Below are 18,580 nucleotides of genomic sequence, written 5' to 3'. Positions count from 1 at the left end.
TATTGCTGTTCTAATGGTAGTTCCGGTGATGAATTCCTATACTGATGGTGGGTATGAAGAACTATTTCTGTACTGATGGTGCTTTTGGTGATATACAGTTATATGAAAAAGTTTGGGCACCCCTATTAATCTTAAGCTTAATGTTTTATAAAAATTGGTGTTTTTGCAACAGCTATTTCAGTTTGATATATGTAATAACTGTTGGACACAGTAATGTTTCTGCCTTGAAATGAGGCTTATTGTACTAACAGAAAATGTGCAATCTGCATTCAAACAAAATTTGACAGGTGCATAAGTATGGGCACCTCACCAGAAAAGTGACATTAATATTTAGTAGAACCTCCTTTTGCAAAAATAACAGCCTCTAGTCGCTTCCTGTAGCTTTTAATGATTTCCTGGATCCTGGATGAAGGTATTTTTGACCATTGCTCTTTACAAAACAATTCCAGTTCAGTTAAGTTTGATGGTCGCCGAGCATGGACAGCCCTCTTCAAATGATCCCACAGATGTTCAATGATATTCAGGTCTGGGGACTGGGATGGCCATTCCAGAACATTGTAATTGTTCCTCTGCATGAATGCCTGAGTAGATTTGGAGCGGTGTTTTGGATCATTGTCTTGCTGAAAGATCCATCCCTTGCGCAACTTCAACTTTGTCACTGATTCTTGAACATTATTGTCAAGAATCTGCTGATACTGAGTGGAATCCTTGCGTCCCTCAACTTTAACAAGATTCCCGGTGCCGGCATTGGCCACACAGTCCCAAAGCATGATGGAACCTCCACCAAATTTTACTGTGGGTAGCAAGTGTTTTTCTTGGAATGCTGTGTTTTTTTGCCGCCATGCATAACGCCTTTTTGTATGACCAAACAACTCAATCTTGGTTTCATCAGTCCACAGGACCTTCTTCCCAAAAGAAATTGGCTTCTCCAAATGTGCTTTTGCATACCTCAGCCGACTCTGTTTGTGGCGTGCTTGCAGAAACGGCTTCTTTCGCATCACTCTCCCATACAGCTTCTCCTTGTGCAAAGTGCGTTGTATAGTTAACCGATGCACAGTGACGCCATCTGCAGCAAGTTGATGCTGCAGCTCTCTGGAGGTGGTCTGAAGATTGTCCTTGACTGATCTCACCATTCTTCTTCTCTGCCTTTCTGATGTTTTTCTTGGCCTGCCACTTCTGGTCTTAACAAGAACTGTCCCTGTGTTCTTCCATTTCCTTACTATGTTCCTCACAGTGGAAACGGACAGGTTAAATCTCTGAGACAGCTTTTTATATCCTTCCCCTGAACAACTATGTTGAATAATCTTTGTTTTCAGATCATTTGACAGTTGTTTTGAGGAGCCCATGATGCCACTCTTCAGAGGAGATTCAAACAGGAGAACAACTTGCAAGTGGCCACTTTAAGTAGCTTTTCTCATGATTGCATACACCTGGCTATGAAGTTCCAAGCTCAATGAGGTTACAAAACCAAAAAAAGTGCTTTAGTAAGTCAGTAAAAAGTAGGCAGGAGTATTTAAAACAAGAAAATGATAAGGGTGCTAATACTTATGCACCTGTTAAATTTTGTTTGAATGCAGATTGCACATTTTCTGTTAGTACAATAAACCTCATTTCAAGGCAGAAACATTACTGCGTCCAACAGTTATTACATATATCAAACTGAAATAGCTGTTGCAAAAACACCAATTTTTATAAAACATTAAGCTTAAGATTAATAGGGGTGCCCAAACTTTTTCATATAACTGTATTTACTGATGGTGGTACTGCTAATGTATTTCTGAACTGATGGTGGTTCTAGTGTTGTATTTCTGTGCTAATAGTGGCTCTGGTGTTGTATTTCTGTACTGATGGTAGTTCTGGTGATGTATTTCTGTATTGATAGTGGTTCTGTTGATGTATCAAAGAACTAATGGTTGTTCTGGTGATGTATTTATGTACTGTTTGTAGTTCTGGTGCAGTATTTATATACTACTGGTGGTCCTGGAGATATATTCCTGTGCTGTTATTGGATCTCATCCTGTACACATGTAGAAATCTATAACTTGTAAGATTACATGATACTTTGCTACTTTAATACAGTATTGTGCAGTCTGACAAGTTAAGGGTTACTACAATTGCATTTATGTTAGGAGCATTAAAGGGTTTGTCCAGGTTTGTGATGAAAAACTGCAGTCACTTTATGTTATTGCAGATTTCTGAGTTCTCACAAAGCGGGCACCCTGCATTGCCAGGATTTTTCAGTGGCGGTGGTGAGAGCAGAAGGACATGTAACCGCAAGTATGCAATTTGCATACATGCTGTCATGTGCTGACTAGATGTGCATTGCCTCGCTCAATTTACTTGCATTGAGAGAGGCTGCGAACATCTAGTTGTAATGTGTCGAAAGTTGGCAAATTACATTAATGCGGTTTCAAGACCGACCGCTCTTTTCGACTTCACGGGAAAATCCTGATAGCGTGCACTATGAGGATTCAGAAGTCTGCGGTCACATAGCATGACTGCAGACGTTTATCACAAATCTGTACAATCCCTTTAATTCTAAAAATAAGCATTGTAGCATGCCCAATTCTAACAGAGTGTAATACACTTACTGTTAGGATTCAGTTACCAGTTTCAACAATCATCACATGACAACGCGGCAAATGCGATTTTCATATTTATGGTCATGTGCCAATTAGCAACTCTTACTGCTTATCTCAATGAATCAGGAGCTGTAGTATTTTACTGAACATTGAGATAATTAGGAAGTGCGGTTAGTCGGCACGTGACTATAAGTGTGCGAATCACATATGAGCAGCCACATGATGACTACTCAAAATGCTTAAGCTGTGCATAGGAGGGGCACCAAGCTGAATATTTGCCCCGGATGCCAGAAAACCTAGATCCACTTCTGTAGTAGGTGATATGGGATGGCAGACTGAGACTCTCGCATGCCACAAATCTCACTGTGGCACTACCACCTGAATAACATTTGAAGACCTTTAACTCAGTTCTTGTGTTCTGCTATTATGCAAATGCACATGGCAGAACACAGTGGCGGAGACGTACCACCCTTGCCTCTGTCTATGGTCACCAGACAGACCTTCAAAGTATATTTTCTCTGAAATATACTTAGCTGCAATTGAGCAGCCAGGCTCTGATTCACGCTGCCTGTGCTTTGGGCAGCATGAATCAGATGACCGTTTCCTTTTAAAATATGAAAAAGCAAAGAAACTGCTTGACTGACTCTAATTTATATACTGAGTAGGCTTTATTCATAACATTTGGGTTTGATAAGTCATTATGCTACTTGTGGGAGAGATGTGAAATTTCATATTCTTATGGGGCTATGGGGCCAAGTGTGACTGCTACCTCTGCACACCTTAAAGCTACAGGCCCGAAACAAGAGGGCTTTGTAGTGTAGACTGCCATACTTTATGTATTATGCACATTTCTGCAGTCAATAAGGATGATATTGCATTTCATTTTATTAGTTAAGGCTGTGTTCACATTTGTATTCTTACTTCTGATCCAATATAGGAGCTGAAGTAAAACAAATAACAATGATCTCCCTGCATATAGGACATCAGCACCAGATGGACTGTTTGATTATAAATAGGTGCGTTTATTTCCTGTATCTTTTGGCTTGACATTGTTTCTAAGCAAAAGCTTTACTGTTGTTAAAAGTGGACATGTATTAGATCTTGTGGAATTAGACTTGTTGGGTGGAAACTGCAGACGTCACAGTTTTTATAACAAGGTTACATGTATTCAATGGTTCATGTCTTCAATGCTGACTTAGTGACATTCTCCATTGGCATTCCTGAAATTTGTGCAGTTGTTGTCCCAGGTATGAGTTTATTTTTCTGCTTATTTTGTAGAATTGTATTGTACTGAAGTTCTGGAGTGATAAGTCTTTGGCACAGCAGCTCATCATCCCCAGATAGTCCAATCTTTAGGTTGTAACCAAGGATTCTGGCAACCCCAGATTGATATGGCATCATTGACTTGTCCCTTAATTTTGCTGGGTCAACCTCATCCTCCAGACATTTTTTGGACATCAAAGTCCTTATTTTCTGGAGCTCTTTAACCTCACGTTCCATACGTTCCACTCCAAATGTCTGTACACGTTTCCAGAAAGAATTATTGAAGTAGACATACATCTCCCAGTCCAAATGATTCCATGATTTTATCTTTTCTTGAGTTTCCAGCGTTAATGTTTTCTTAGTACTGTTGCTTCTACTATTGAGAGAGATAGACAGGACATCATAAAAAGACCAGCAGAGAGCATCCTTTAGGAGAATAAGAGACTCATCATAATATTCTGTGATCAGCACCAGATCAAATATATTATCCATAGCGTGCCATGCTAAAACTGATTCCTCAGGGGACCCATTAAGCTCAAAACCTAAATCAAAAGTCATAAAATTCTTAGCAAGGTTTGTCAATTTGTTTGTATTTGTGTAAAATATTTTTGAATTGTTTAAAAAATCTTCTAGATTTTTAGCCTTTTGGAAAGATCCATAGTGCTTGTAGTAGGAAAAAGATGATTCCATCTGAGAGATTGGATTTCGCAGGATGGTGAAGTAGAACGTGTCTTCTGGCATCACTTTTTCTACCTGTTAAAAATTCATAAATTAGATAATTAATTCATAGTAAAAATACATTCGAATAAAATCGAATTACAATGAGGCTAACTGGAGCTAAAGAGAATAAAAGTGTGAAAAATCTGCTGTATTATACAGTGCCAGAACTGTGAATGAGATGTTATGAAATCTCATTCACACTATTTGGATATCCAGTACAAATTGACTTGTTCTGAGCATTTTCAACCCATATGATGTCAATTTATGCTGCCAATTATCATTGCAGATTTCAGTTTTTGCAATATAAAGGATACAAATGTAATCTGTTTCAAAGCATTTCTCTGACCAAATTTGCAACATTTGCTGTAGATTTTACCATTGTGGATCTTGAAAAACTAACGCAAGTCATGTGTGTTGTGGTTGTGTTCTAAAATAAAATGTCATGCAGCTGTCACGCAATGTGTCCAAGATAACACAACTTGTGCAACACAATGTGACACAGAAGCATTACAGCCTTTAAATGCCATTAAACTGAAATGTAAATAGCAATCAGGAAGGAGCGAGATGTCATTTGTAGTTCCTCTTCCTAAGAGGGCGTGAAGGAATACCAGCTGGTAACAAATAGGGTGAGAAAAGGGAAGGAATATGCTAAGAATAAACAGCACAGAAATTAAATCTTCACTTAAAAAGATCTAGGGACATTTTTGACTACACTACATCTAATGTCTCTAACTTTTTGGTCTTTTTTTGTACCAATAGGTTTATTTCAAATAAAATTTCTGATTACAGCAACAACGATCATTGATCATTGCTGATTTTCTGCCTATTTGTGTACAACCAAAGGAAACTATGCACTCAGCAGTAAGTCACTGAATGCTGATGGAAGCGCTGAGCTCCTGTCCATTGGTAAATACTGTACCATCCTTAACATTGAAATTGCAACACTAAGAAGGAAAAATCAGGGAATTATGGCAATGACGGGATCATTAGACATGTTGTTAATGATATGCAAATGATGAAAGAATAGAAACAACATTTTTCAAAACTTCTCCATTTATTCAGTATTGAGTATGAGCGCCAAGCACATAAATCCTCACACTTACCTGTCTTGGCTGCTATCAATGAGGTTATAAATGGTTGTATGAGCAATTTTCTGCCATGCGGAGTACATTTGGGAACACAAATCATCAAGATCCTCTGCCAGTTGTGTCTTGATGATTTGCGAGCCCAAATGTATCCAGCTTCCTTTTCTTTTTCAATAATTTTTCTTAAACTTTTTTTATAGAATAAATGTGGGAAGGGAAGAGTAGAAGAAGGTGGAGGGGGGAGAAAAAGATAAACAAAGTTAAAGGATAGGAAAGAAGGGAGGGGTTATGGAAACAAATGGCAAAATGGCGAAAAAAGACCCTAAAGAGGGACAATGACAAGGGTACATTAAGCAATTTTATCTGTACTAAGATTAGAAACTCAATTTTTAATTACATTTAACTGCTTATCATAGAGAGAAGAATAAGACAAATACAAGTAAGGTTAGTAAAGCACGCTAGACATTTTTTATCCGTTGCCTATAGGCACTCTTGTCAGGGCCATTATGGCCCTGTTCGGGGGGGAGGGAGGGGGAGTGTCCGGTTTTGGGATTTCAAAAGTAAAGTCTCAAAGAGAACCCCAAATATAGATTAAAGCTGAGTGGTAAACCATGTGAACTAGGATCATATCTGTAAGATCGCAGGTAATCCTTACAAGAAAGAAGTATGGGTCATGAGAAGCTCAGAAGAAACAAGACCAAGTTAAGACAATTATATTCAAATAAAATTTACAGGCTTATTGAGAGAGGAAAGATCAAGTAATTAGTCGCTATAGCAAATCTATGCCTTCCTCCCGAGTCGTGACCAGGAGAATCTCATTTTCATTTTTAATCTGAAGATTTGCAGAATCTATCCACCTGTATTTCACGCCTGCAATTTCCCTTGTAATGTTACGGAAAGATCTCCTAGCTAAGAAGGTGGCTTTGGATAGATCTTTAAAGTGTAAGATGGAGTTGTAAGGCTTGGGGAGTTTTTTATTTTTCTAGCTAAATCTAGTAAGCTGTTTCTTATGTTTGAAGAGTAGAATTAGACAAAAATGTCTCTAGAGCCATCCCTGGATAAGAAATCAGGTTTTGGGATTCTGTAGACATTAGCGACAATTTTGTCATCAGAGAGATCTGGGAGCAGATCAGTAGTCATCTCTGTAATGTAGTCCTCCAGGTTTAAAGGGGATATCGTTTCAGACACTCCCCTAATTTATAAATTGTTTTTTTCTAGAATTGTCTTCAGAATTAGATTGTTGTCATTTAATAAGAATCACTTATTTATGAAGGGTTTAGACTGAGTTAGACAAAGCCTCTTTGTGTCTTTCCATACTAATTATGTTGTTTTCTGTTACATCCTTTCTATTTTGGACAGATTTAATTTCAGAAATTCATTCTGTTTTCTATGGGGTTATGGCCTGCTGAATAGATAATATTAGGTTATTAATTGTTAGTTTTATAAATAATTCTGTGGCTGGTTTATTGTTGTCTGAGATGTCAGACAACGAATCGTTTACGTCATTAAGGGAGCTATGTCAGGAGTAATTCTGAATTTTGGTTTCTGAAGAGGGAATGCTTGAAGTAATATTCCCCACCATAAGTAGACTACTTTTAAAGGACAATTTAAGTGCGTTACAGAGCTCTCTGACAGAGAGTTCTGATGGTGGTTTGTCTGTTGCATGAATGTCACAGAATGGCGTCTTGTGGGTGAAATTGTCATTGATTTCAACGGGATTATTTTGACTGTTTTCTAACGATACCTCTGATGGGGTTGTATTGGTATGCTTTTTTCCTATGTTGTCATCATCTGATGAGAAAGTATCTATAACATAAGCTCCCTCTGAGCTGTGGAAAGTTATAATTGAGGATGGAGGAGATGCTGTCCCTATCGAAAAGCTGCCTATATCTGAATCCTCACGGTCAGACTCCAAAGACCAACACAGACCAGAAGAGTAGGAATCTGAGCTGCAATCATTATTTATATGAACATTATATACAAAGCAAGTTGGTTCTACAAACTCCATCTCCTTACAAGTAGCATCCTCTCCTAGATAACTACACTGCTCAAAAAAATAAAGGGAACACTTAAACAACAGAATATAACTCCAAGTAAATCAAACTTCTGTGAAATCAAACTGTCCACTTAGGAAGCAACACTGATTGACAATCAGTTTCACATGCTATTGTGCAAATGGAATAGACAATAGATGGAAATTATTGGAAATTATCAAGACACACTCAATAGAGGAGTGGTTCTGCAGGTGGGGACCACAGACTACATCTCAGTACCAATGCTTTCTGGCTGATGTTTTGGTCACTTTTGACTGTTGGTTGTGCTTTCACACTCATGGTGGCATGAAACGGACTCTACAACCCACAGAAGTTGCTCAGGTAGTGCAGCTCATCCAGGATGGCACATCAATGCGAGCTGTGGCAAGAAGGTTTGCTGTGTCTGTCAGCGTAGTGTCCAAAGGCTGAAGGCGCTACTGGGAGACAGGCCAGTACACCAAGAGACGAGGAGGGGGCCGTAGGAGGGCAACAATCCTGCAGCAGGACCACTACCTTCGCCTTTGTGCAAGGAGGAACAGGAGGAGCACTGCCAGAGCCCTGCAAAATGTCCTCTAGCAGGCCACAAATGTGCATGTGTCTGCACAAACGGTTAAAAACTGACTCCATGAGGGTGGTATGAGGGCCCGACGTCCACAGATGGGGGTTGTACTCACAGCCCAACACCAAGCAGGATGCTTGGCATTTGCCACAGAACACCAGGATTGGCAAAGTCGCCACTGGCGCCCTGTGCTCTTCACAGATGAAAGCAGGTTCATACTGAGCACATGTGACAGACGTGGCAGAGTCTGGAGACGCCGTGGAGAGCAATCTGCTGCTTGCAACATCCTTCAGCATGACAGGTTCGGCAGTGGGTCAGTAATGGTGTGGGGTGGCAGAGCCCGGCTCAGAAGAGACTGTCCGCGGCGGGATCATGGCGGCTTCAGCAGCGGCGCACAGAGAACCGGCCTCATCGTCGGAAGAGGAGGCGCCGGTTCCATACATTGAAGCTGTCCGCGGGGTGCCGCTCCTCAGATGTGGCTTCAGGTTGGCCACCACAGCTCACTTCCTACCTTCAGCCCCTGGAGTCCGGACACCTCCAAAGCGAGGAGAGCCCAGACCCGAGGAGGCTGTCAGCGGATGAGCCGCGGCGACTCCAGCCACACCGCACAGAGAACCAGCCTTACCAGCAGGCATGAAGATGCCAGCTCCATCCAGAGAGGTCCTTACTGGGGTGACGTTCCTCTGGTAAGTATTGCTGTGACCAGTCCTTGGGGTCTGGACGTCTCTGGAACAAGGAGAGCCCGGACCGGAGAGGACTGACAGCAGAGGAGCCGTGGCGGCTCCAGCCACAGCGCAGGAAGAATCATCCTTGCTGTTAAAGGTGGAGACAACGGCACCATCCGGTGAAGTCCCTTCTCTGCGTGTCTCCTCCTGACAGGTGACCCCCAGAGCTGTCACTCCATCCTCATGCTCACCTTGCTTGATGATCCCTCGCCCGGCACATACAAAGGGGAGAGTCCCAGCCGTCGCGAAGGGAGCCTCGTCTTTCCTTTGATGCTCCACGGTCTTCTGAGTGCCGTTCCTTATACCAGTCCTCGGGTTCTTCGGGGTAGTCTTCGGGTTCTTCGGGGTAGTCTTCGGGTTCTTCAGGGTAGTCTTCGCTTTAATCTCCACGTAGAAACAGGTTTGGCCAAGCTGGGAGAAGCTTCTGTTTAGGTGAAGCTGTCAGCGCTGGAGCTGTGGAAGCTGCAGTACTTTTGACCTCGGCTTTAGGGCTCCTCAGCACACCCACCCTTGCAGCATTAACGATTTTTGAAGCATAAAGTCTTCTCTTCTGAGCCTTTCCTGGCATGATCTTGAAGTGTTCCCACAGCAAATTAGTCCAAAAAGAGTTCACTTCGCTGTATCCCTGGATAGACGGAGCTCAGCAAAACACAGCTGCTCGCTACCCTGGCAAACCATCCCCCCTCCAGCTCCCTTTTCAATTGCTGACCAATAATGTCCCAAATATGCTTGATGAGAGACAAGTCTGGAGATGCTGCAGGTAATGGTAGCACATTTAAGCAGCACAGTCTGTCATGATCAACATGTGGCCTGGCGTTGTCATGTTGAAAACAGGGTCCTGGGCCACTTTGCAGAAGTGTCTGTACCACTGGTTCCATGACCATATCAATGTAAGCTGTCCCTTAAGGACCCTGGGATTTTCCGTTTTTTGCATTTTTTGCTCCCCTTGTTCACAGAGCTTTACCGTTTCTATTTTTCTGTCAGTACGGCCATGTGAGGGCTTATTTTTGGCGGGACGAGTTGTACTTTTGAACGACATCACTGGTTTTACCATATCGAGTACGGGAAAAAAATTCCAAGTGTGGTGAAATTGCAATAAAGTGCAATACCACAGAAGTTTTTTTAAATTTTTTTTTACCATGTTCACTGAATGCGAAAACCGACCTGCCATTATTATTCTCCAGGTCATTATGAGTTCGTAGACACCAAACATGTATACTTTCTTTTTTATTTAAGTGGTGAAAAAAATCCAAAGTTTGCTAAAAAAAATGGCGCCATTTTCCAAAACCCATAGCGTCTTTATTTTTTGGGATCTGGAGCTGGGTGATGGCTTATTTTTTGCATGCCGAGTGGACGTTTTTATTGATACCATTTTGGGGCAGATCCGATGTTTTGATCGCCCTTTATTGCATTTTATTCCAATATTGCGACGACCAAAAAACTTAATTCTGGCGTTTAGAAATATTTTCTCGGTACGCCGTTTACCGATCGGATTAATTCTTTTTTTATATTGATAGATCGTGCGATTCTGAACTCGGTGATACCAAATATGTGTATGTGGTTTTTTTTTTTTATTATTATTTTATTTTGAATGGGGCGAAAGGGGGTTGATTTAAACGTTTATATTTTTTAAATATTTTTAAAAACAGAGATTGACAGCGGCATTTAACATGATAACAGCCGTGGGTGGATCGCGATTCCACCTGCGGCTGTTGCGGGCACAGGTCAGCTGTATAAATCAGCTGACATGTGCCCGGTTCAGTGTGAGCTCAGCGCCGGAGCCCGCGCTGAACAGGGGGTGTCAGCCTGGTGTGTACTATTACGCCCCAGGCTGTAAAGGAGTTAATGTACCCAGAATGAAGACTAGATGCATTCGTCTGCCAAACATTATGCCATCCCACACCATATTCCCAGGAGAAGGACTGGTGTGCCCTTGTGACAGTCTCTTCATCGTGTTGCCCATCAAGTCTCATCAGATTTGAAAAGATGCGTGGTGATCCATTCTGTACTACAAGTGAAGTTAGTCATCACATACCAAGCCTAAAGTATTAAACAATGTGTGCACAAACCACCAAAATGTGTTAGAATGACATTGGGTATGGACCAGATGTATAGCTACAGTTGTTCCATTGACCTCCCACCACTGCTCTCAAAGACTATTGTAGTGCACATCAACATGGCAATGGAGGCTGAAAAGGAGGTCCATCTTCTTCATCGATGATTCCTCCTTTTGTCGTATAGAGCCTGCATAGCACAAATGTGAGACAACTCTGGACTTGTCTCCCATCAAACACGTCTAGGGTGTCATTGTTCAGCAATTCCAAAGAGAGCTTCCAGCAACAGATGTTGATTTGCCTGCTCAAATGCATTCAGCGTGGCAGAACATTCCTCAGACAACCAATAATTAACTTATTGTTAGGATGCCAAAATGTGTAAGTGCATGTATTTCTAGGTTTGGCCCTCATACTCGATACTGATTAAATCAAGATGTTTTGAATATTTTGCTTACATGTTTTCATCATTTACATGCCATTAACATATCTATCCATCCTGTGATTTCCATGACTCCATGACTTTTCCTTCTTGGTGTTGCAATTACAATGTTGAGGAGAGTATATAGCTAAGTTCAAGGTCAGAATGTGACTGCTTTTTTAGGCCACACTGAAGTTTAATTGTCCAACAGCGGAGATAAGGGAGAGGAAAAATTGACACTAACCACGGTGCATGTATAACGCAGCCTGAATGACCATCAAACGGAGGTTCACAGCTCAGAGAGGTCCCATCAGGGAGGAAATAGCAATCAAATGCTCAGTGCTTCTGGATTTATAGGGTTAGCACCTCTTCTTCCAATAGTTGTAAATCATTGTATTTAATGTCCATTTTTAATTGCATTGTTGTTTTTGCATATGCAATTTTTTATTATATTATAGTAAGTGTCAAAAGGAAATAGACTCATGTCACAAATAGTGTTGAGCGAACGTGCTCGGATAACGTGTTATCTGAGCACGCTCAGTCTTATCCGAGTATTTTCGGCATGCTCGTCTAATATGTTTGCCTCCCTGCAGCTGCATGTTTTCCGGCGGTAGACAGACTCAACACATGCGGGGATTGCCTGTTTGTTAGGCACTCCCCGCATGTGTTGCGTTATCCGAGCACGTTCGCTCAACACGAATAATACAACCATATAATGGAGACCGCATTCCCCTACACCTTGTATCAACCAAATTGCACTCTGCACATTTGCATAAGGGTGTATCCATTGACAGTAATCCAAAAAATATGAAAAAAGACAACAACAGGGTGTTTGAAAAAATGAAAAAGTGTGGATTATCACCACATAGTGTGCAATGTTTCAGCTCAGCAATTAGCTTTCCACAAGTCACAAGCTTGAGAAAGGTTAATAGCTGAGCCGAAATGTCGCACACTACAGTGGTTTGCAAAAGTATTCACCCCCTTGACATTTTTTGTGTTTTGCTATCTCACAACCTGGAATTTCGCTGTTTTTTTGAGGGTTTGCATCAGTTCATGTAAAGAACATGCCTACAACTGTTAAAATTTGGTTTTCTTTTTATTGTGAAGCCATCAACAAATAAAACAAAATAACTGAAAGCTTCAGTGTGAATAACTATTCACCCCTATAAAGTCAGTACTTTGTAGAGTCTCCTTTTGCAGCAATTACAGCTGCAAGTCGCTTTGGATAAATCTTTAAGGGCTTTCCACATCTTGCCACTGGGATTTTTGCCCATTCCTCAAGGAAAAACTGCTCCAGCTCTTTCAAGTTAGATGGTTTCCTCTTGTGAACAGTAAACTTCAAGTCTGACCACAGATTCTTAATTGGACTAAGGTCTGGGCTTTGACTAGGCCACTCCAAAACATTTATACGTTTCCTCTTAAACCACTCGAGAGTAGCTTTAGCAGTATGCTTTGGGTCATTGTCTTGTTGGATGGTGAACCTCCATCCCGGTCTCAAATCAATGACAAACTGAAACAGGTTTTACTCAAGAATATCCCTGTATTTCGCACCATAAATTTTCCCCTTGACTTAAACCATTTTCCCTGTGCGTGCTGCCGAAAAACATGATGGAGTTCTTGGGGTGATGAGCTGTGTTGGTTGGGCACTAGACATAGCGTTTACCTTGGTGGCCAAAGAATAAAATTTTGGTCTCATCTGACCACCGCACCTTCCTCTATACATTTGGGGAGTCTCCCAGTCATCTGTCAAACTCAAAACGAGCCTTAAAATTAATGTGTGTAAGTAAAGTCTTTTTCTGCCCACTCTTCCATAAAAGCCACCTCTATGGAGTGAACGGCTTATTGCAGGCCCGGCGTCAGCATCCGGTGCACCCGGGCATGTGCTGGGGCCCTGAGCAGGCGGGATGGCCCACTCACCGTCGGAGAACGGCGAAGTGCGAAGGACAGCGTCCGCCCTCCCCTGCTTGCTCAGGGCCCCGGCACAATACTTACCTCTCCCTGTGCCTCTGCAGCCTGTCCTGTATCTTCCGCGGCTGCTGCACTTTGATGTCTCAGGTCAGAGGGCGTGATGACATCTTTCCACCACGCCCTCTACTGAGCAGTCACAGCACAGAGCGGGAAGATGGCGACACGGCTGAGGAGTCCGAAGCAGCAGGTGAGGTGAGTATTTGATTTTTTTTTTTTATGTATGGAGGCATGGGGCATTATATGGGGGCCCAGGAAGCATGGGGCATTATATGGGGGCACAGCCTGCAAGGAGCATTATATGGGAGTGCAGCCTGCATGGGGCATTACATGGGGGCTCAGTCTGCATGGGGCATTACATAGGGGCACAGCCTGCATGGGGCATTACATAGGGGCACAGCCTGCATGGAGCATTATATGGGGGTACAGCCTGCATGGGGCATTATATGGGCGCACAGCCTGTATGGAGCATAATATGGGGGTACATCCTGCATGAAGCATTATATGGGGCCAGTATTCTGTATGGAGCATTATATGGGGCCAGTATTCTGTATAAAGCATTATATGGGACCAGTATTCTGTATGGAGCATTATAAGGGGGCCAGTATTCTGTATGGCGCATTATAAGGGGGCCAGTATTCTGTATGGAGCGTTATATGGGGGTCAGTATTCTGTATGGAGCGTTATATGGGGGTCAGTATTCTGTATGGAGCGTTATATGGGGGCCAGTATTCTGTATGGAGCGTTATAGAGGGGCCAGTATTCTGCATGGAGCATATTATGGGGGCCAGTATCCTGTATGGAGCATTATATGGGGTCCATTATTCTGTATGGAGCATTATATGGAGTCCATTATTTTGTATGGAGCAATATATGGGGCCCATAATACTGTATGGAGAATTTAGTGGTGCCCATAACACTGTACGGAGGACTATACTGTCCGGTCTGCACTGTGCACTGTGAGGATTTACCGGTTTCTGAGCTATTGTAGAATTTACAATAGATATCACTCAAGTAATGTAAGAAGTAAGTGAAATCTTTGGCACTGTACTATATCTATATTTCTCTGCAGTATCTGTGCATCATGAATCGTGGTATGTGTTAAAGGGGCCCACTAAGACTCTTTTGCCCAGGGCCCACAAAAACCTGGAGCCGGCCCTGGCTTATTGTGGTCGTATGGACAGGTACCCCAGTCTCTGCTTGGGAATTCTGCAGCTCCTTCAGGGTAACCTTTGGTGTCTGCGCTGCCTCTCTGATTAATGCCCTCTGTGCCCGAGCTGAGAGTTTTGGTGGGCGGACCTCTCGTGGCAGGTTTGTTGTTGGTACCATGTTCTTTCCATTTGATGAAACTGGATTTGATGGTGCTCCAGGGACCATCAGAGTTTGGGATCATTTTTTTTTGCATTTCCCAACTACTTTGTCCCTGACTTGTTTGGAGATCTCCTTGGTTTTCATGGTGTTGTTTGGTTAGTGGAGCCCATTGCTTAATAATGTTGCAGCCTATGTGGCCTTTCAGAAAAGCATGTAATGTAACAAAATGGGTAAAAAACCAAATGGGGTGAATACTTTCACAAGCCACTGCGTATTTAAGACTCTGTTGCTGTTGTCTTTGTTCATATTTTTTAAAAGCATAATGAAATATATGCTGTTCATTTAATGTTCCGTTAAAAAAAATTCCAACTACATATAATGTCAAAATATTATTGCTGTAGGGAGGTTAAAGTGTGCTGGTCACTGCCCTTTTTATGTAAAAACACATTTGCTAGCCCTATATTAAATGTAAAAATGTAACTGATTAAAAATGAAGAAAAGTGGCATTGAGGACCTCATAAAAGACCCAATTCTACAGCAGAAGTCTGGTCTACGCTTATGGGCTGTGGAAGCCTCCAATACTAACATAAGTGACATCCCACAACCCTTCATGGCAGCTTAAGTGTCAAAACTTGAGATCCCCAATGTTATTGTGAGATTTCGCACTTTTAACTAAGCGAGCCCGCCTGCAACATATTAAAGTGAACCTGTCAGCTGATACATGCTACCCAATCGGACAGGTGGTTTCCCGATAACTTCTCCTGGCTCGATTGACAGGTCATTGCCTATATGAGTACATAGTCAGAGACCTGTCAATACAGGACAGCGGTTGGGGAGAAGCCGCCGGGGATCCACTTGACTGACTAGTCTACAAGATTTTAAACTAAATTTTTCTCTGAAACGATGCAGCGTTTCAGAGTCAAACATAACTTGCTGACAACATACAGCCAGTGCCTGATACATCCACAGATTGAGCGGCATAAATCAGCCTACAGGTTCACTGTAATGGACAAGCCGAGTGTTCATGTGTATTAGAAATATAGTTCTCGTTTGAACTAGCGTTAGGCTACTATTCAAGAAGCATGAGACTTTATCTAGGTCTCCAGCATTAAAAGAGTTGTTTTTTTTATTAATCCTGATAATTTAATGACTATCTTTATACAAGCCCCCATTATATAGCAAAGGTTTTAAATGAGCTAAACAAAAACTGAAAACATCAACCTTAAAGAGGTTGTACCAAGTTTGGAAGATGTCCCCTATCCTTTGGAAAGAGGATAACTCCCTGATCGCTGGGAGCTTGAAAACTAGAGCCCCCATCGATCTTGGAAACCTGGGCTCTGAAGAGCACCCTTGTGAATGTGGTCAACCATTTGCATTGCCACTCAATTTATTCTTAATGGGAATGCTGAAGATCAGCCGAACGCTGCACTCTTTTATCTCCAGTGGTCCAATTAAGAAAAAAAGGAGCAGAGGTGAGCATGATCAACTACCACTCCATTCACATGAGGATCTTCAGAGCCTATATTCTTGGAATTGGTGGGGATCCCAGCAATAAGATTCCTATTGATCGGGAAATTGGCCCTTATCAGACGGATAGGGGATACCTTCTAAGTGGTGCAATCCCTTTAATGAAATTTGCTCTGTTGTTCAACCAGCAACCAGAGCCAAAAGTTGAAATATTAAATTAAGTCTACCAAGTTCTGTTCTTTTAAATTAGCATTGAATCATTCATAGCTCACCTCTGTAAACTTGAAGCGCATATGATGACACATAATATGAAAAATCTGTTTTCTTTTTGCAGAGAATCCATTCACATAAGAGGCGCTGAAAACACTTGGATAGGAGAATTGAGAGCTGCGAGAAGGGAAGGCAATGGTTAAGTTGTGGAATTCTCCATAGCGGAACAGAATGTTCATAATTGAGCTGCTAGCCGTCTTGTGAGTTTTTAGGAAGAAGATGTTGTTCTTGGGTTGACAAGATTTTGTGTCTTGTTCGCTCCTGACAGCAGATTCCTGAATTAAAACTGTTTCACTTCTTATTCTTGATTTCAAAGTCATTAACACCTCCTTCCACCTTGGCCCTTTTAATCGCTCAGACAATTGACCTTTTTGAAAATAATGCAAAAGTTCTGATGCAATGTCTTGTTCTCTGACAAAATTGTTGTCACCTCTTTCGAGTCCGTAAGTAAATCCGTCTCCACTATTGGAAGACAATAGATTTGAGATTAAAGGAATCTAATGTATATTATATCTGTATGAGAATAAAATAACTTTTAAAGCTAATTAAACAGTAATAGTCATATAAGTTAATTTTAATACATTTACACTTTGAATTAAGCATATTGTAAAACAGGCACAAAACGTATTCACATCTTCTTTTGTTTTACACAAAAGCACAGACATATCAGTTACACATGGCAGTACTTGATGTGTAAATGACATTTCAGCAGTACGGATTGCCTGACTTGAACACTCCATTCTTTTTGTCTGACCTTCACTGACCACAGCCCTATCCAGTGATACGCTTGCCTCAGGAATGGCAAGTGCAGTATTTGTTCACTATAACTTCCAGGTCTGGCCCAAGTTGCCTCCTCAGCCCACTCTTCTACTAGCTGCTTTGGACCCTGCATGACCCAATGATCTATTCCTGGCTTCATTTCTGTCTGACTACAGCTGGATCACTTTCTGTGTCTTTTCCAGTTTACCAGACCGGGTCAAGGATGCTCTGGCCGTATTATTCTGCCGTAGGATCCAGTTACAGAATCTTGCTATCTCTGTTCTGCTTCTTCCCTGCACACACTCATCACTATGTGGCCTAGTCTGTCATACTCCCTGTAGCTGGCTTCACTCCACTAACTGCTGACTCTTCTAACACTCTTCCCATCTGCAGTGCTGGCTTACTCTTCCTTTCCCAATTGTCAAATCTACTATATTGGTATACAGTACATACAACAATGGTGGACATTATAACAAATTATGTATTATGCTTAGGCTGTTTTTTGGCAGGGGTTTTAGTAAAGGCAGAGGGAATTATTAGTCAATTTTGCATCTAAACTTCAGACCTCTGCCATAAAAAACTGAAGATGAAGAGGAATTTCACCTTTCAGCATGACAACGATCTAAAGATACGTTTAAATAAAAAAAAAGAATGCCTTTGCCATGAGATCAGACTTTTGGATTAAATTGAAGAGGTTTGTACACAGAGAGGTCCTTGCAGTTTGAAAATTTGGAATGCTACTGCTAGGAAGACAGGGCAAAGATTGACAATTCTAGATTTGCCATGCTGATAAACTCCTACCCAAAAAGACTGAATGCTGACATAAATTCAAAGGGTACTTCAACAAAGTATGAGTTTCAGGGTGTGCATATTTATGCAGAATTATTTTAGTGCTTTTTCGTTTTCCACCTGAAAAGAGTTCAGTTGAATACTTTGTTCTGTACAAAGTTGAATGCGCTGACAACAAAATCACACAAAAATCATCAATGGAAATCAAATTTATTAGCCAATGGAGGCCTGGATTTGGAGTCACCCCTAAAATTAAAGTGGAAAAACACACTACAGGCTGATCCAACTTTGATGCAATGTCCTTAAAACAAGTCAAAATGAGGCTCAGTATTGTGTATGGCCTCCACGTGCCTGTATGACCTCACTACAATGCCTGGGCATGCTCCTGATTAGGTTGCGGATGGTCTCCTGTGGGATCTCCACCCAGACCTGGACTAAAGCATCCGCCAACTCCTGGACAGTCTGTTGTGCAACGTGACGGTGGATGGAGCGAGACATGATGTCCCAGATGTGCTCAGTCGGATTTAGGTCTGGGAAACGGGCGGGCCAGTCCATAGCTTCAATGCCTTCATCTTGCAGG

The 18,580-nt window shown here is 41.8% G+C and overlaps 1 protein-coding gene across 1 annotated transcript in view; it reads right to left on the bottom strand.

Annotated features, from left to right (window-relative positions):
* Positions 1–3,449: 3,449 nt before the first annotated feature.
* The window catches only part of LOC141258966 (galactose-3-O-sulfotransferase 2-like), a 58,613-nt gene continuing 43,482 nt past the window's right edge, over positions 3,450–18,580 (bottom strand). Inside the window, exons 3-4 of the mRNA XM_073674295.1 lie at positions 16,455–16,914; positions 3,450–4,598 (exon numbers count right to left, since the gene is read on the bottom strand). Of these exons, the coding sequence (XP_073530396.1) occupies positions 3,759–4,598; positions 16,455–16,914 (1,300 nt within the window). The 3' untranslated portion in view covers positions 3,450–3,758. The remainder of the gene's footprint in view (positions 4,599–16,454; positions 16,915–18,580) is intronic.

The sequence above is a fragment of the Phyllobates terribilis genome, unplaced genomic scaffold, assembly GCF_046119375.1.
Source record: "Phyllobates terribilis strain yellow unplaced genomic scaffold, ASM4611937v1 Scaffold_3__8_contigs__length_932513732, whole genome shotgun sequence".
In the NCBI taxonomy this organism is placed as follows: Eukaryota; Metazoa; Chordata; class Amphibia; order Anura; family Dendrobatidae; genus Phyllobates; species Phyllobates terribilis.
The sequence above is the reverse complement of the archived record's forward strand: the minus strand, read 5'-3'. Positions and strand labels throughout refer to the sequence as shown.